At 36.9% G+C, this 20,764-nt stretch overlaps 1 protein-coding gene across 2 annotated transcripts in view; it reads right to left on the bottom strand.

Moving 5' to 3' along the window:
* LOC139973488 (uncharacterized) overlaps positions 1–17,449 on the bottom strand; it is a 71,987-nt gene extending 54,538 nt beyond the window's left edge. For both annotated transcript variants that reach the window (XM_071980218.1, XM_071980217.1), the window contains exons 1-4: positions 16,161–17,449; positions 8,470–8,571; positions 4,357–4,455; positions 3,691–3,804 (exon numbers count right to left, since the gene is read on the bottom strand). In XM_071980218.1, the coding sequence (XP_071836319.1) occupies positions 3,691–3,804; positions 4,357–4,455; positions 8,470–8,571; positions 16,161–16,340 (495 nt within the window). In that variant the 5' untranslated portion in view covers positions 16,341–17,449. The remainder of the gene's footprint in view (positions 1–3,690; positions 3,805–4,356; positions 4,456–8,469; positions 8,572–16,160) is intronic.
* Positions 17,450–20,764: the final 3,315 nt, after the last annotated feature.

Consider the following 20,764-nt stretch of genomic DNA (forward strand, 5'->3'; position numbering starts at 1 on the left):
ATCAGAGGAAGCTGCAAATCCATCCAAACAAAAGACAATCTACGGTGTACAGTATGTATGGAAGGTTACATCTCTACATTCCGACATCTCTACATTCCGACGTCTCTATGTTCCTAAGTCTCTATGTTCCGACAAAAAGAAATAATTCGCGACAATTTTTTATATCCAAAAAACATTTGTACCAAGAAAACAAGTTTTCAGACCCCAATATTTTTGTGACCAAAAATTTTGGGACTCAAAATATTTTTCACAAACATATTTTCAGAACCAAATTTTTTGGGACCAAAATTCCCTCCCCCACCCCCACCAAAAAAAAAAAAATGTGACCCAAAATTTGTTGTTACCCAAACAGTGCTTGTGACCAAAAATTGCTTGTGACCCGAAATGGTTCTTTGTACTTTTCTCTAATTATTTGTTTGTAAAAAAACTGGGTCACAAAAATATTGGGGTTACAAAACTAGTTTTCTTGGTACAAACACATTTTTGGATAAAAAAAATTGCTCCAAAGTTTTTCTTTTTGTCGGAACATACTGTAGAGACGTTGGACCATAGAATCGTCGGAACATAGGGATGTCACCGTATGGAATGTGTTAAAATCTACTGACCATTCTGTAGGTAATATCAATATACATTCAAGAAATATATCCAAGTGCTGCTATAAAGTTACTGAGACAAAAGTGTAAACAAATTGTCTGTTATCAAGACAAAGTTACACCACCATATTGTAGCTCTCAGTGTGGAATTATCCTACACTGAATGTATGTTAGTAGCTGTAACCTAACCCAAAAAACTGCCATTCAAAACCACCACAGGGGTGGCAGTGTCTGCAGCTGAAGAATGTAACCTTGGAAACCATTGGTTTCAAAAAGGGATTTCTCTCCATGAGAATGCTGGGTGGAGTTGCTGTACAGACTATGTAAAAGACAGGTAAAGTATGTACTCTTGGAGATTGCTTTATTCTCACACCATTAAAACACCATTAATACACCATTAAGACTCCATTAATACACCATTAAGACACCATTGGAGTTCATTCTCAGAATAATGACTACACTGTATACGTCATACAAATGCAATACAAAAGACACCACTTTGCTTCCTTCTCACACCTTTAAGACACCACTGGGCTTCTTTCTCGACCATGCATACATACAAAACATGATCATTGATATATACATATTTTAAAACCTACATTAAACGTGTAACGTATACAAGCTAACTAGTGCAGGGTTAATTTTTAAGCTCATTAACTTTGAGTCAATTTTGTTATATATACTAAAATTAATATTTCTCCACAATAAAAATCAATTCTTGTTTTCAACTGAACACTATATAGTCCAATTTCTTTGCAAGAAATAACAAGAGCCCAAGGGCACTGTGGTTCCTTGCTTGGGGTATATGACAATACACATCATATTATCAAGCAAGATTGGGCTGAAATAGTCCAAGTAATTGTCCTACATGTTCCCATAAAGTAACCAACACTATAGCCAACACTTTTGTGATCACCGTAAATGTGATCAGATTTTATATCAAAAGGCACTTTTGAGATCTAAATATGGCGTCGAAAATGTAAGAAATATAAGAGACCTACAAGCGTGTCAACAGATATGATAACAATGGTGACCTCAGATGACATGACCTTGAAGTTTCAAAATGTTCCACCACCCCATTCACAACTTGTCCCAAAATATCAACCATGTCACACCTTGGCATTGAGATTTAATTGCATTAAATGTCAAAAAATTGACTTTTGAACTTTTGAAGGTCACCCAGAGGTCAACCAATTGACATTTTTGATCGGTGAGACCTAAATAGAGCATGACTGTAAAAATTCAAACATTTTTTCTTTGCCCATTTTCTCCCCCCATAATACTACTTTTTTAACATTAGCTGACCTTTGGTGACCTTGGATCACAGGACCGTTAAGTTTGAAAATATTCCCCTATACCATTTGCAACTTGTCCAAAAAAATCAACCTTGTCACACCTTGGCACTGGGAGTTATTGCATTAAATGTCTGAAAATTAACTTTGACCTCATATAACTTCCCACACCAAGGTCACACAGGGGTCAACCTATTGACATTTATGATCAGAAGGTACCTTTGACATCTGAAAATAGCATCGAAACTGTAAAAAATCCACAAAACACGAAAAGGTCACCAGAGGTCAAATTGAGGTCAAGGGTTACCCAGATGCGGGTCGACAATTGGACTTCATTGAAGCAACTCCCAACTCTAACGGACAATTTGTTCTCAAGTTATCGCAAAAATACTAGTTTTTTATCATTAATTGACCTTTGGTGACCTTGTATCACATAACTGTTAAGTTTGAAAATATCCCTCTATACCATTTGCAACTACTCCAAAAATATCAACCTTGTCACACCTTGGAACTGGGAGTTATTGCATTAAATGTCTGAAAATTAACTTTGACCTCATATAACTTCCCACACCAAGGTCACACAGGGGTCAACCTATTGACATTTATGATCAGAAGGTACCTTTGACATCTGAAAATAGCATCGAAACTGTAAAAATCCCAAAAACACGAAAAGGTCACCAGAGGTCAAATTGAGGTCAAGGGTCACCCAGATGCGGGTCGACAATTGGATCACATTGAGGCAACTCCCAACCCTAACAGACATTTCGTTCTCAAGTTATCGCAAAAATACTAGTTTTTTATCATTAATTGACCTTTGGTGACCTCGGATCACATGACCGTTATGTTTGAAAATGCTCCCCTAACCAGTTCACAACTTGTCCCAAAATATCAATCTTGTCGCACATTGGCACTGGGAGTTATTGCAGTTTTAATATTTTCGGTTTTTGGACCATAACTGACCTTTGGTGACCTTTGTGGGCACCAAAAACAATAGGGCACACCTTCTCCATATGGCGGATCTATAGTCCAAGTTTGGCCTCAATCCAACATTCCCTTATTGAGATAGAGCGTACCCAAGCAAGTGTCACAGACACACACACACACACACACACATACATACATACATACATACATACACACACACACACGCCAACCTGACTGCATAGGTTCCTTTTGCTAAAGCAAGGAACCAAAAATGTAAAAAAAAAAAAATTGAACAATATTATTGATTTACTTTAAATGTGGAAATTTGCCTGGATGGCAAATGTTTAACATTAAGTATGATCAATCAATATTTTATACTTAAAGGTGGTGAAGGTGAATAGTTGCTCTCTTTAATTTGTTCAGTCAAATTGCAATCTAACTTTCGATATCAAGGTATTGGAAAACTTTGAGGAAATTTCCAAAAAGCGCTACCTGCTGCTTAAATTCCCCACAAACCACTTGAAATGTGAAAGAGCCGGTGACATGAAAAGATCGTTTTTTTCGTTCCTCAGAGCATTGATCATTTCATAAAAGTAATTAAGAGCAGTTTCTCTGCCAGACATCTGACTTCTGAAGCCCTAAAATACCGGGAAGGAAAGTTAAAGACTACCAAGATACACAAACATCTTGACAGCTCTATAGAGTACACAGACACTTATGGGTGGTACTGAAGGATGAGAGAAGTAGATTGACCGGAGGTGACCGGTCGTCAATGAGAGGTCAATGTCAAAGGTTACCAGGTCACTCTAGACACAACAGAGCAAGGGTGCTGATGTCACGAGGAGACAGGTAAGTGAGCAGCGAAGTAAATGTATACTCACCGAGTCTTTTGCCAGTTTTGCATCTTTCGGCGAAACTTTGAGTAACTGTTGTAAAAGAGATAAAGCCCCACTGGTTCTAGAAGCAACCATGTGAAGGGGCAATTGCTTATAACTCTGTGAAGAGAAAACACAACGTATCAATAGTAAGTATTACAAGACTAACAACATATCCATATATTGGACATTATTACATAAAAGGGGGCTATAGGGGGCTATAGGCGGGCTAAAGGGGGCTACCAAGGGCTAAGGAGGCTACAAAGGGCTACAGTCCACTCTCCCAGGTTCAACAGTCTTAAGGGTTTTCTTTCTTTTCTTCTTCGGCTTGCATCAGAAGGTTGAACAACTACAGCACTTTTGCAATATAATAGATTAAATTACAGGTATGATTTTTCCTGAGCTGCAAAGTGACCCAGACTTACCAGGGTTTCCCTGGTATGCTCATAATAATGATATCAATTCAGTGACAGAGCTCTTTATATTCAGAACATCTTATTATTGCATACACACAGCTTAATGGAGATGAGCTACATTACTAATTGCACCTTGGTTAGTTTCTATAGCACAAATCAAAAGTACAAAGTATAAATTTACACACTACACTAACCATGCAAGCACAAAACCAAAACTCATGAGATACAATATTTTCTGGAGAGAAAAATATCTTACCCCTCCTTCTTGAGTTGCATCAGCCTTTTTTGCTAAAAGTAGTTTTAAGAGATCTTCTCTTGCACTTTGAGCTGCAAAATGTATTGCTGCACGTCCATCCTGTAGGGAGGAGAAACAAGAAACTACCAACTAGAACAGTTACTATGGTAATGCAAATTTAAAACTGGTTTGAGTATTTTATAAATGACACTATACTTACTTAGTAGTACTGTACATATATATACATGTATAATATACCTACAACAGGCATGTACTGTACACCACACTCCCAACTGCAGTACCCAATTGGCAAGTTATATGTTAGCATTGCAACCCTACCCCTCCCCCCCCCCCCAAAAAAAGTCCCCCACCCCTTAACTCATTGCAGAGTCACTACTGCATCATAGAGCAAATTAAAACCTATACAAATTCTAGTTTACATTAATTATTCAAATTTGCATGATAATTTGTGAATTTACAAGCACAGTACAGTACGTCCAGTGAAAGTATCACCTGTATGTGGTACTGCATCATGGAGTGAAAGTATCACATATATGGTATCTTTGAAAGGGAATACAGAACTAGCTAGATAATGCGCAGCAGGACAGCTTAAAAGGTGGAGGCGTGTTCCAATACATCATTAATGACGTACTGTACATGTACATACGTATCACGTAAGTAAATATCATCTCGAAATGAGCAGCTTTATTCCTCGGATAAAACAGTAAAATATACCAAACATTAATTTCAGCATTCATAAGTAGTATATACTACCTGTAGTACTGTACTTCAATGATGTTCACCTTTGCCACCTTTAAATGAACTACTATAAAAATGTTACAGGCTGAGAAAGAAAAACTAATGAAAGCAAAATTTTCATCCCAACCACCACCCCCACTCATCCCCCCCCCCCCTCCGGGCAACTCAAATGTAACAAAGTTTATAAATCTATGTGGGCGATTCCATGGTAACTCGCATTACACTTTTTCCTGTTTTTTTTATAATCAAAGTGCTGTGGCTTGAATATGGGTTAGTGTAACACCTCAATTTTCTGTGGTGTTATAGCCAACATTCATAGCTACAATATGAAATTATCAAGAATTATAAATCTGTTCGCCTTAATGTATGGTGCGCTTCCAAATATCGGTAACTCGCATTACGGAAAAAGGACACCTGAAAAATTGACACCGGTACAAAATGGCACCGTGCTCAAACAAAGAATGATTTCTTCAATTGCATACATGTACAAGATATCTAACCTACTGATGGTTATATACCAGCAGTAGAAAATATGAAACGACTTCAGATGTGGTATGGAGGGGGAAAAAGTCTGGTAACTCGCATTACGGTAACTCGCATTACACTTTTTCCAGTCATCGATTTTGCTCTGTATTCATCAAATTCTTTGAAAGAGATATGCTCCAAAGCCATTTTTGAAACACTTGGCCATTTCCAGTTATCGATCGTTGCCGTGAAATCTGGTGGCCTGCTCTATTTTGTGTAATTTCGGGATTTGAAATGCTTTGGAGTAAAGGTTTATTTTCACATTGTAGTGACATAAGACACTCATATTGGGGAAAGGGGTTTGCACATCATGATATTTGGGGAACACACATTTGACTTGGTAAACCACGCCAATCTATCCCAACTGACCAAGCCTCCGCAACCCTGCCCACACCTCCCAGCGGCCCCAATCCTCCCCTCTGCAAACTCCCGCCCGCCCCCTACCCTCTGCCCACCCCATTAATTCTGAGGTGCCCACACCTTTGGCAGCATCAGTTTTCATATCAAGACTAATTTCCATCAAGATGTTAGGCACATTATAATGGTCAGGATTTACAATATTTGCCCATCCTAGAACATACTAGATTACTATGTGATAGGCTACAGAATAATATAGCCTAAGCTCTTACAATTTGTCCTAAATATTGTATGTAGCAATTAATATCCCATGAAAAAATGCTAATGTTAAAATGGAGAAAGAATGTACTGTATGCTAACTTTACTCATTTGATGATGTCACAGTTGAATGCAACTTGGAAGGTCAGTGATTCCACAAAGGTCAGGTGATAAAATCATCAATGTCTGTTGAAACTGTCTTAAGGGTCACATGTGATGTAATTGGAGGTTGCAGTGCATTCTGGGTACAGGAAGTACCTACAGTGCACACCTTATAAAAGTATATATTGCGCTCTATTGTTTGTTGATCAGTAGTACTGCAAGAGTGCTTTGTGAGATTGGAATAATATATGGTAACTCGCATTACAGCGGTAACTCGCATTACTGGTAACTCGCATTACAGTTTTCAATGGCTCTTTATATCTATATACTAGGTATATTTCTAATTCTTTCAACTAATATTATACTCTTTACTTTGTCTAGAAGCATAATATGAAATGGCAGGAAATTATCTGCTTCAGTGAAAAAAAAAAGTTCAAAACTTTGTCTTTCGGTAACTCGCATTACACTCTCAAATCAGCTCTGTGTCGTTACAGCCATATATGCCTACAAACCAAAAATGTTTAAGGGAATTGTGATTATTATTTTAATATATCACTAATGTCACTACCAATACATATCAAATTTATTTAGGGTGCTTTCAAATATGGAAATCTGAGACTTTGAAATATCCATACTATTTCCTCAAATATTCCCTCAAATATCAACATTAGTCATGTATTCACATTTTTTGGTAGAAGAACATGGTATAGTTGGAAAAAAAAGTACATAACCCAGTCCCTCAATGTGTTTATAGTACATTAGAAGCCAAAAATGGCTACAGAAATGATTTTGAAAATTTGGGGTCATGTCCCTGTTTTCACGGAATCGCCCATATGCAATAACTGCATTCAAAGTTTCCTCTACGGAGCCCTACATTAACAACCTACTTTAATTTCAATCATATTCTCTATTTATTATATTTCCCCCAAGAAGTTAATACAAATATACAGTACCATAATCTGCCATAACCATTATTACTCTATGTACAGTTAGCAAGATTTCAGTAAATCTCAAGGGATGGTCTTTCTCAATATTTGGCCTAATATTCTGACTTTAATCACCTAGACCATCCATTTGCCTTGCCTTCCATAGAAATAAAAACTTGGCTCTGAGTAGAATAACAAATAATTAAAAAAACAGCCTTTTTAATCATTATTAAAGGCCTTTTGGGAATTAATATCCAAATTGATAGAAAAGCTGGTGTATACTGTACATAAAGTCAGCGAAACCATTGGAGCAGAATTGTAATCTTTCTACTGTTTGCTTTCTCTCATACTGTAGGTGCATATTTTTAATAATTCATCAATTTCGTTGTTTGATCACAGAGTTACTTGTACAGTGTACACGTACATCCAACTTCAGATAAGAAATAAAGTTCCAAGATCAGACTACACTTCTTGATTAAAGTTTTCCCAAATTCAGAGTTTTATCATAAATGTTACCTCCAACAGAGTTTTTTTTTTAAGCAATTGATCAAGTAAAGAAGGAAAACATATCTTGACATACTGCAGCAAGGAGAATAAGTTTTTTTGTGATATATAACTTTTTTTTCATTTTTTTTTCTAAATTTGATTTTGCCCTGATCTAAGCAGTAATAATATCTGGAAAAGATGTAGGTACCCTACAGAGTAGACTGACAGAGAGGTCAACCAGAAAAAAATGACCCAATGGTTGTAGGGCCCTAGGCTTCACCTCCCACGGTCTCGAACTCGAACACAAAAGACCATGCTACCCACTCAGAAGCTGCCAGATAAACTCGCTGTGGGGTAACTTTTTTTGTTGCATAGTGTGCACCTTCCCTGCAACCTATCTGGGGTGTGATAGGAATGTGTAAATATTTGAAAACCTGTGCACCACAGAGATCTTTACAAACATGGACAGTATTGGTATCTGTTCAATATACTTTCAGCTTGCCAAGTTTTATGGCAGTTTTCTGTTATACAGAAATTTGTAACCTTTAGTAGGTATATATGCTGTAAACAGGCTAAGTATGTATCCACCTATTCAGCATCGGCTGATGTTACAATTTATCAACTCAAAAAATGCTGCTTTTGAAGTTTCTCAAGTCTTGAAAAATCATAAAAACAAAATGTATATTGCTGTTGACCAAAAAGTATGCTAACATAAACTTACCTTGCACTTATAATTGATATTTGCACCTAGTTGTATTAGCCTTTCTGCCACTATAAGTTTATTGTCCTTCACAGCATACAGGAGCGGTGTCATGCCAGTATTCTGTGAAACAAAAAACCGAATTTAAGAAAAGGAAAGACAAAAACGATTTTACAGCTTGCATATATATACCACATTACTAAAATTTATTTCTACAAATAAAAATTTTGGATAAATGCCAACCCATATGTCTCAGTAGTTCAACCAAATGGAAAAAAACACATGTGCAGGTAATGTTCCTCACGTACAGTACAGTTTCTAATTTCTGTTAAAAAATTTGCACTGAAAAGCTGTTTTCAGAGGTTAAAAGTCTTTTGAACCAAATGATGGTTGACCAACAGTGACCAACGTCTTTGAGAAAGTCAGGATTAAATGGTCACAAAGTTACTCTAGCTATTGTGGTACCGAGAGTGCAGTTGTTAGGAGGGACATGTAAGTGAGGAAGCAAAGTAAACATGCAGATAGTATCAAAGGAGAGATACAGTACCAACCCCCCCCCCCCTTCGAAAAAACGCACTGGTTTAGGTATTTTGTGAACGATGATACTTGGGTCTGTCTCCTTTACCTACTGTAGGCTAAGGGTAGACAGGAGTGCGTATGTTAGGGAGACAGACAAGGGAGCCCGAGTGAAGTAAATCTCAGCCTAAACATGCGTAAACATGGACTTATTTCCAACCACTCAAGTTCAATGAAATCACACTGGCACCAACGACAAAAAAATCAGTTATTGAAGAAAAATGTACGCAATTTGCCTGCTTTTAACATTGAACACATCGAACATTGTTATGTTATGTTATAAAACTCACACAACATGTATTTGAACATAAAATCAACTTTAAATTAATTGTTATAACCTTCTGTTAACTTCCTAGTTCAACAATTCAAGGATATCTGATTATAACTTGATGAAATCACAAAAATATTGCAGGTGGGTTAATTTGGATCACTTTACTAAATATTATAATTATTCCCATGTCTCTGTTCAAAATATGCACGTGTCAGTTTACCGTCCTGCCCACAACAAGAATTGATCGTGTTAGCAATGTCACCCACTAACATTAGTGTCAACCCCCACTTTCTCTAGACTTTCCATTTAATGTAAGACTACTGTACTAGGGCATGCAGCATCTAGATGACAATGTTCAGACTAGAATTAACTTTCAAAATTTAGAACATCCTGTGTAGAGCTCATAAGCTTCATTTTTATTTATTTTTTCCCCCATCATGTGAACCACTATGTGTTTTAATCCTATTTTCTCTATCTTTTCTTCATATTTTTTTATATTCCTTTAATGTTTTGTATGTATGTTACAATCTGAGTACACACTTTTTCACAGTGCTCATTGTTGTTTTTAAAATATATATACATAATGCCTTGCCAGTACCTAATATAGTGTGGTAGTACAGACAAACTATATAAACTGTCCCGCCTGTGGGTATCCCAATGATAAGTGTGCGTCTGATTTACCTAGAGAGCTGTGATATTCTCTAATTAGCCTGTACTTTAATTGCAAGAACTAACAAGAGTAGAATAACAAACAACGCTGACCTATACCGCCACTTAAAAAGAGATTGAAACTATTTGGATAAGGTCCTACATGTTGACTTTCTTAAAACTTAAAAGTGGCGGGGCTCTTTGGTTTGATTTGGAAAAGAGTGATGCAAGTCAACCATTAGAAATGAACTTCATTAATTATGCTAACCATTCTTACATATAAATTACTCTACCTATACCCTACATACAGAACAGTACGGTTGTGTTACCTTGTTATATCTTTTGTTTTGTTTTTTTTCATTCAGATGGTACTGTACAGTATATAAGTCTGAAAGTCTCATCTCATACATTGGTGATTCATAGAGCAGCTACAGTATTTTGGAGTTTGTAGTTCAACAATTTCATTTTAAAACAGAACCAGCAAAACTAAAATAAAAAAACATACATGCATACATAGTACAGCAACACCTACAGTAGTACTGTATGTGTGTAGTACAGTATGTGCAGTTCAATCAAAGGGAGATATTATACAGTAACACATCATATTTAGTAAACATCAGTTATCAAGTGAATTATTCTTCCATTTGATTCTGCGATCCAGACAATTTTCTTATAGAGTAATAATTGGATGTGCAAATTTATGCAAATGTCACTTATATTTCGTCGCACTGGATTTCCATATTTGAAATTTTCAACGGATCCCATTGACAGTCACACATGAAGTATGTACATTCAAGTCATTTTCGAATTTGTACTTCATATCTTTACCAACTCTTGAACTGGATTTCAGTATCTATCAACTGTACTGTAGGTCTGTGGTATCAAGATAGATTTGCTACAGACCAAGTCAAGGAAGTCAACTTTATAAAATTTGTTGCCTGTAATAATAAGCATTTAACTACCATATACAGCACTTCACAAACTCTGCATCAAGAATCACTTCAATTATATATTTACTTTGCAAATATTTGTTTAAGATATTAATTGTAACCAGCAACAATTGAAAGCTCAGGTCTATTCTCAAAGACCACAGGATTCAATTATCATAAAATTATAAATAAACCACTTCATATCGAAAGCACATACTCAACGAGAGTGATGCAGGGTATATATTTCAAACAAACCTTAATTAACTGATATTCACTGAAAAATATCAATCATCATGATCTTCTAAAATTTGTCATTTTTTAATTGTTCACAGAAAACTTAAAATGTACTGTCTGCACATAGATATCATACACAATTCTTAGCAGGATCCAGATCAAATTTCCTCTACTTGTTTGCTGTAATACTGACAACTTCACGATTGATAGATTCCACAGGGACAGGTACTGTAAGGGTGTCGACCAGGGGAAGGGGGAAGGGAAGGGTTGTTACAGCACTGTATTCTTAAAAATAAAATCTGGTCTTCAATAGCTCAGTGGACAGAAAAGTCTTAGACATTTTGTCTCAATTATTGCTGAGGAGAAGAGTGTGAATTCTTATTAATACACTTGAAGTTGAGTGAGACATTTCGAAGGGGAGATTTGAGGTTCAATGGTTCCCATAACCTCCTTCCCCCCTGCCCCCACTCCTGACCCCACTCTAGGCTACCATATCAGTTTAGCAGACCTGTTATGTCACTTAAAAATGTGTGCTGTACTTACATATAACTATCACAAGCAAACCATGAAAAACTATTATTTAATTAATATTGCCATCTTCAACGAAAACTGCATGATCTATGTACAGTAAATAAGTAGCCTGGAATCTTTCATGCGTGGTTATATTGACTCTTTCCTGACAAAGCATGCAGTGTGTACACATATATTGATATTATTGATTCTATCCTTTTAATTTAGTTTCTTACCAGATAATCAATCAACCATCGTTAATACTAATGATAATCCATCTAAGCAATTGATCCAAAGACCTGTTATCATTTCTAACTTAATAATAAATATTAAATTGAAATTTAAGGGTGGAAAGGCATCCCCAGAACAGAAGTAACCTTCACATTTTACTCGCATGTTTTCTTTCTCCATATTGTCAGTTAATTCTGTGTTTACTTTTCTTTCACTCTAAATTAATATTTATACAGAAGGTTGTAAGGAAGAGTTTTTTTTTTTCTTTATTTGATCACCTCGTTGTACTGTATGATACATCCATGGGGATCAATGATGTGTATACTAAGCCATGAAGGTAGCTCATTGTCATTAGTGCAGTTAAGTACTGTGCACCGAACAAGCTAGAATTAGTTCAAATTTATCATTTTAATTTAGTATCATGAAGAGTACACATGCTTTATCCTGCAAGATACACTTAGTAATGTTCATTTCTTTTGTAAATCAGAGAACATTTTTAGCTCAGGTATGATATCAAATGGCAAGATACTACGCCAAATAATCGAGATGCTAAACAAACTGTCTTTTAAATTCCAAAACTTTCTGGTTAATTGGTTATTTACAGGTGACAAGCTTACCTGTCCCCTCACAACCTTCTTCCAAAGCACCAAAAAGAGGGGTTGAAAAGTCCAGTTACGAACGAACTGACACCAAAGAAAAATACTAACTTAAAATGGACATCTAAGCACTTTGGGTAGTAGAATGAGAAGGGAGGGCATTTGACCAAAGGGGTCCTGATACAGAGGGCGGCACAGTGTTGAAAGGTTTTATCAATTCATTCTAGACACGGTAGAACCAGAGTGCTGAGATCCTGAGACAGGTAAGCCAGGAACACTGTTAATACTTAATAGTATCATGTACAGTAAATATAACGGTTTTTGTAAACAGTTCTCCATAGTATTTGATGAGAGACACAAAATACAGAGCCTTCAAAAATAAAAAAAGTCTGCAAGATTCATCAAAATGTGAATACAAAATTATTTCCTGTGCATGCAAACATGAATGGCTAGAGTACAGGACCATGTAGAGTTATGAAATATGGTTTGATTGAGCGGTGCACACAATTAGACAAGACTTCAGTGGCACAATTTAGTATATATACTTAACTTTGCTGTGCATATGAAAACTCACAAATTTTGTTTTATACTTTGACTGCGCAGTACAGAGAGCAAGAACCGATACAGCACTATGGTATGCATGTGTTCAGTGTCACATGTACTTAAAGGCACATACTAGATCTCACATACATGCATGTATATGACCAATTTTCACCTCCCCCCCTCACCTCCCCATCCCCCTACAGCTACTCGGTATATAACTTCCTATAGCTAAGTACTGATAGGTATTGCTGCAACCCTTGGGGCATTAATAGTTCTGAAGTTTTAGCTAAGAAGTAGTCTACAGTAGCACTGAATTCTCAATTTACAGCTACTGTACTGTTATCCATGTTCGGGAGTATTTACATTACAACCCTTGGTTGGACACCAAATTCCTTCTTCCAACCATATTTACCACACAGGGTCCAATGGTAGACACCTCCCCTAAGGTTTCTGTATCTTGTCTACCAGACTTTGTTGTATTATAAGTACTGTACATACATAATGTCTCATGTGGCTCTTGTAGTCTGCACATGGCTTCTTTTTTTTTTTGTTAGTTCCATTTTTCTAAAATCTTCTAAAAAGATTGTTAAGTGCAGGGATTTAAAGGCAAGCAAAATAAATATTTAATACAAATTGAGAGAAAAAAATTCTAGTTAACAACAACAAAGGCAAAATAAATCCACATACCGATTTATAAGTATTTTGAAAGAAAAAGTTTTGCATCTACCTGTAGTGATAATGTACACTTATCATCAAGTACTGTATGTAATGTAAGGTGTATATCTTGAATTGTATGGAAAGAACAATAGAAAGTAATGCTTGTAAAGATTATTCCATCTAAGGCTACTGGCCCTGATAATCTATTTCCACCCCCCCCCCCCCCGTGTGCTTAGAGATTGCGCAAGTCAGTTAGCTGGTATACTGTATTTACTTACATCTTCAATATGTGTTTCACTAGTTGTACAGTTCATTCCATCTATTTGGAAACAGTCATGTATCATCCCTGTGCCCAAAAAGCCAATAATAACATGCATGAATGATCTTCGACCTATTGCTTTAACTTTGGTTGCCATGAAGACATGTGAGCGTTTAGTCCTAAATTATCTTAAGTCTTTAATATCTTGCCATATGGACCCATTACAATTCGCCTATGTCAGTAAGAATCGTTGTACTGAAGACCCAATATTATATTCATTAGACAAGCTGTATTCTTACCTTGAACAAACAAAGGATTCAGCCATTCATTCAAGCTGAAAAACTTTCTAAGATGGAGGGTGTACCTAAATCACTCGTAGGGTGGGTTCTCAACAACCGCTCGCAGTATGTTCAACTAGGACAAAACGTTCATTCCGATAAATTACTCATTGCAGTACTGGTGCCCCACAGGGTACAGTTCTAGCACCATTTCTGTTTACTGTCTACACATCTGAAATTCGCTCAACAAACCCTAACTGTCCCTTAGTGAAATTTGCTGATGACACTGCCCTTATTGGTTTGGTTTCTGATGGCAACCATAACATGTACCTTGAACAGATTAGCAGATAATTGTGATGGAAACTATTTGGAATTAAATGTAACTAAAACCAAAGAAATGGTTATTGATTTTAGAACTAGACATAAGGTATTAACAAACGATGTGATAATTAAAGGTAGTATTGTTGAAAGGGTTAGTAGTTACAAATGTTTAGGGGTTATAATTGATGATAAATTAAATTGGGGTGAACACATACTGTAGATTATGTTGAAAAATGGCTAAAACCAAGATTATACTGCTTACTGTACGTAAGCTGGATTCTTTTAATATCAATCCAGATATTCTCGCCATCTTCTATAACTCCATTATCTGTAGTGTTTGGACCTATTGTATTACTTGCTGGGGAGGAAATGCGGGAAGAACCAGCACAAAGGTTCTGGATGTTGCTATCAAACGTGCTGGTAAAATTATTAGTAAAAGTCTGCCGTCAGTGGCCTTGGTCTACGAGAATTGTGTATGAGACAAGCTGCTGTCCATGTGGAAAGATCACAGTCACCCATTGAATAATCATCTGACCAGCCGTATCATCGCTGACGTCACACACAAATATACATCATTCTTTGTTTATAGGCACTGCCATTAGTGTTCACAACAAAAACTTCACGAGGTGGGGGGGGGTGGCCGTTCCACTTAGTTGCGCTGTTGGAGCTATTTAGTGCATATTTTGTTTAGACTGCATATATAACTGTTGTATATTATCAATGTTTTCTTTTATTTTGTATCATTCATCGTATTGCTCACCGCAGATATGTAATTTCCTTCTGGGATTCATAAAGTTGACTTATTTACTTACTTACTTAGAAATCCTCTAGAGGACTGCATACCGAGAGAGTACCTAAGTTTGTCCTTTCTGTGCAATATAAAACACTGTAAGTCTACCCAGTTGTTCTTTGTTCAACTTAGAAGTTAGAAAGTTCCAGAAAGTTGGGAATTCACTCTCAAAGTTAATGTATATATGCAGACTACAGTCATTCAGGTCTCCATCACACCTGGTGTCGGTGTTGGTTTGTTTCCTATCCCTACAGTAGGATAGTCTTCAGCAGAAATGCATTGAAGTTAATTGCAAGCAACAATTTTTTCACAATTTTTAATAGAAATTGTACAATATTAAGTACAGTAAAATTTACTGTTCAACTTTTGTTCCCATAAATACAAGCTTGTGCAAGAACTGCAATACTATATTTTGCACAAACATCCTGCTTTTTAAGTTACTGTACAAAGTTACTTTAAACTAAATAAACATAAATGCATGATTGCAACAAGTTATAACATGTGCATGCCACCATTTTGCATGTAGGGGGTCTCAAAATTCCATGGTACTTTTTGTCAAAAGTCGAGCTGAAAAGGCAAGGCAGAGCCCACCTCCTATACCACTTTGCGGATAACATGTATGATGACTAGCATTTGCAGCAGGAAATGTTGGGAGCGTTGGGGTAGCAACTGAACAAAGCAACAGCTACTAAGGTATCAGGACTGTATTTTCGCTGAACAATGTCACATAATCGGCTCCACTGACCTAATCTTAGATATACAGTATTTCACGTGCACTCAGTCAATGCAGTAAATTATGCATATTCAAACCAGCAGTGTTTGTCCATACTTCTAAATTTATTTAAACTTGAAAGAAAGATCAATCTCACCTCTGATGCAACAGATGTTTCTGGATCCCCCTTTTCCAGGCTGCGAAGATAAGTTTCTGCGCCGGTCCATTCTCCTTTTTGACAATATTGTAACAGTTTACTGCCACTGATGCTAGAACTGCCAGCAGTACTGATGGTAGCATGACTAGAGGCAAGAGATATTGTATCCTTCTCCGACATGTTGGCATACAAAACTACTTTGCCAACAAAATACAATGTCAACTAAGATATTGGATTTTTTCTCCAATTCAAAGTTAACAGAAGAGCCATTTTAATGGTTAAATGGATGCTTTGAAAATGGTGTGGTAATATTCCCTTTCCCTAGATACAAGGCTGCAGGTTAATTGTTAAAAATTGTCTACACCGTAGCATAGGTCTATCTGTCAAACTAACATTTCATAAATGTTCAGCATTCGCTTTACACCAAATTGACTGTATACGCAGCTTTGCAGAACAAACTTGGATCATGTAATTTCCCTGGAAGAACTGAAGCAGGCTTATATAATCATGTTATGTTTACTACTTTAGGCCTGTGCCACTGTGAGGACTGAAAGTTATAATAATATTATCATATTAAATGTAAGTTAATTTTTCCTCTTTAGTAGACATCAAGATTGCACCATAACCATAGGAAATAATCCGAACTTCAAACAAATATTCCTCAACGATGTACACTCGTTTTCATTAACACAACTCCATTACTATGTTCCAAATGGTATAAAATCCAAATCAGAAGACATAACGCAGTAAGTTCAACCGGAACATTGGTGATTATCACAATTCACACATGTATTACTATTAGCCTACCACAGTAATAAACTTTGGACCTGTTGCCAAGATGGTTACCACGCAAGCTCGTGAGTTTGCCTCCGAATTTAACAAAAGATTTAATCAAATTTTACCCGTCTCCGCTTCTCAAAATTACGTTGTTTATCTCTTCTTGTAACCATAACGTCATTATCTCGTCTTTAACATCTACCGTGTAGTTTGAAAGTTGACATAGGAGACGAGGTAGAAAATCGATGGGATTAGAAAATTGGTACAAAGTGACGAGTCTCTGTGTTGTACAGTGTAAACGGAACGACAACTTTCTATATTATTGGTCGATACTTTCAAAACACTGTTAAAGTCCTATAGGACTGCTAGACCACGGCCAGACTATATAAGACTTGCTACAAGCATTCATGCGTAATAAGTATTTGCGGACTTGTAATTTGATACAAGTAGTTACTCTGTTGGAGTCAGAATATACCAGACAAACACAAAGAATGATTTTCTTCACAGGTAACTTTGTATGTTGTGAACACAAGAAAGTAATCGTCTGTCTGTTGTGTGGTCAAATATGCGATAAAATTAGGACTGAACGGTATTCGCGCGAGTTTTTTTTTTTTTATAAGGTCGCAAGTTGTTTACGTCAAGACCTACGGGCGACAAATGGAAATGCCACAGACATAAGTCCCTATGGGCAACTAATTTAAAATAGTTTCGATTTTGCTTGATAACTGTATTAGTGCAATGTATCAAATCTATTGGAAGCCATTAAAACAATTCATTTGATGATAGCAAAAGGTTTTATATTCATCTCGGCGTTTGTTTTGTTGGTGCGTGAACATGAATTGTTGTCTCATTTAAAGAGAAGTTAACTTGGAGAAAATATGGTCAATGTGGGTATGCCGACAAATATACATGAATGAAAGAGCCTGTCGGAAGCTAGCAGGCATTAGTAGCAGACGATAACAGTGGCACCTAACAACAGATAAAAACGAGAACGACACTATTGCAGGGGCATCAATCCCAATTGAAAAGTGTGTGTGAGGTGCTTAGCACCATATATGTATCTGTCTCAAAACTCCTTTGAGATATGTAATTATCTCAAAAAAAAACTTAAAACTATTATATCTGGCTAATCAAACTGAATGCACAATATAAGTTACATACAGTGTTATGTAAGGTTTATACGTGAAATACAACATACTATAAATATAAAATACCATACACTATAGAAAGGAGATAAGCGAATACTGCGGGCTTCAATTATCGGGTGGCTTATAGCCTCATCGGTGTATGAGCACGGTACCTCATTTAATTTAAGCCAGGGGCGTAGCCAGGGGCGTAGCCAGGGGCGTAGCCAGGTTTTTGGTGTGTGTGTGGGGGGGGGGGGCAAAGTCAAATTTCTGTCCCCATTTTCAGGCACGTAGCGGTGGATCGCCTTCCTGGGGGAGGGGTATAAAATGGTGCTATACCATTTCCATTTCTTGAAACTACATTGGCGTACTAAAATTTTCCTTTATGTTATGAAACTATACCAACTTTGGGAAGAAAGAAAAACGAAAAAATAATGTCCGCGCCTGCGCGGTCGAAAACCATCATGTTAAATCACATATTGAAAAGAAATACATGTGAATACAAATATATGGCCACTGAGAGGCACTGCGACCGCGCGCGTATAGCGCACACATTTTTGAGGTGACCGTTCATTACATTTCGTGGTTGCCCCCCCCCCCACACAAGCGCACATATTCTTGAGGTGACTTTTCATTACATTCTCTTTAGTAGTTGCCCCCCCCCCTCCCCATTCATCGGCCCCATGCCCCCAGGTTCGAGTACATTAAGACATTTCTTTGCTCTCTTTGATTTTTCGAAGTCACCCATCGCTTCTCCCAAGATTTTTATGATTGGGGGCGGGGGGGGGGGGGTCACTCGGCCCTCTGCATCATCCGGGGATTGAGTAGCTGAGAATACAGTAAACACTACTAATCTCATGTAGCACAATGTTCGAGCTCCCTTTATGAGATGCACGAGTCATTACCGCGGATTAAGGAGCGGATAAAGGCGGTGGCATTTGAAGCAATGAGGCTTAGCAATCGGGAGGTTCCGGGTTAGTTAACCGGCCTGGTCATAGTAAGGTGGGTTTTTCATCCAAGAACAATATACGGTTTTCCCATCTGAAAATGACTTTCTGAAAAGATTCCAAATTTGAGTTAAAATGTTGAATTGGAAGCCGCCTGACGTGAAAGTTGTAATCCATAAGCTGTTGCGAGTTTCTCCCACATATTTGGTCGCTAAATAAAGCGTCGTAAAAATAACTGATTATTATTATTATTATGATCATCATATTTATTATTATTATTATATTTATTATTATTATCATCACATTATTACACATTATTATTACACATTAATTTGAGCCTGATAGGCCAAGCGCCCACACGAGTCGGTCACTAAGCCTGGGTGGGGGTGGGGGATATAGCACAACAACGGTGTACCACAATAGCAAGTAATCCTTAAAACTTTGGATTTCTTTCTTTCCTTTTCTTTTCCAAAATTAAATATTTTCGAGTAATGGAGGGATTTGAGAGGCTCAGGAATAGAAGGCCTACCAGAAGAAACAAACGAGACCCTCCTCTTTCAAGTGGTATCGTTCGACATTGAGTAGCAAAGCTTAATTGTTTTTTTACCAAACATGACCATAAACAGTTTAACGATAATGAAATCCGTAAACATCCTAAATTTCGAGCAAAGCAGCTTAAAAATTGTTTTCTTCAAATTAAATAATTCGAGTAATGGTGGTATTTATAAGGCCTAAATAGTACCAGAAAAGAAAGAAGACACTTCGCGCCATACGGTGGCGCTATGCTTAGATAGTTTGCCTATACAAGCTTCGACCCTCACTTGGCAAATTCCTCGCTACGCGCCTGTTTAGATGGCGCTCTTCTTGTTAGCTCTACAGTTCTCTAATTCGAATTCTTGATATCTCTAATTCAGTTTTGGATATTTCGAATTCTTGATATCTCTAATGCAATTCTTGATATCACTAATTCAATTCTTGATATCTCTTATTCAATTTTGGATATCTCTAATTCGAAGTCTTGATATCTTGAATTCTATTTTGTGATATCTTAAATAATGTTTCCATTTTTGATATCTTTAATATATTTCTAGATATCTTAACATCAATTTGAGATATCCTAAATAAACTTAAAGATATCGAAAATGCAGTTTCTGATATTTCTAATTGAATTGGAGATATTTGAAATAATTCGAGATATCTTCAATTTAATTAGAGATATCTGAAATTAATTGCAGATATCTCGAATTAAATTGAAGATATGTCTAATTATTGAATAAAATGTTCCATACGCACGTGAATCAATCAATCAGGTTACTAGATACGATTTTAGACGGTTACAGTTTTAAGTAGCCTATCCTGTATTGTTATTTACTTCCCTGACCAAGTCTGTACTGCCTGCACTGTCCAAGTCCACATGCACTGCCTGTCCGAGTATGCACTTTCCAAGTTCACATGTACTGCCCAAGGACTGAAAGATTCATTGACCAGCTACCAGTGCTAATAGAATAATGCGTGATCTTGAACAAGTCTCAGTCATTAATTGAACAACTCTCATTCATTGTGTATTCTGATAACGGGGGAGGGGAGGGGGCGGGTGTGGAGGGAGAGTCAATGGTGGGGGTAGTCCCTGATTCGGTCCATTTGATGCCTTTATCTACGGAATATGTAAAATTGCTAAGGTTGTTGGTAACGTGACATTATACATGCGTGTTGAGGTTAGACTCTGATTAGGCTGCAAATGGTTTTGTATTTA

This window comes from Apostichopus japonicus, chromosome 9 (assembly GCF_037975245.1).
Source record: "Apostichopus japonicus isolate 1M-3 chromosome 9, ASM3797524v1, whole genome shotgun sequence".
Taxonomy (NCBI): domain Eukaryota; kingdom Metazoa; phylum Echinodermata; class Holothuroidea; order Aspidochirotida; family Stichopodidae; genus Apostichopus; species Apostichopus japonicus.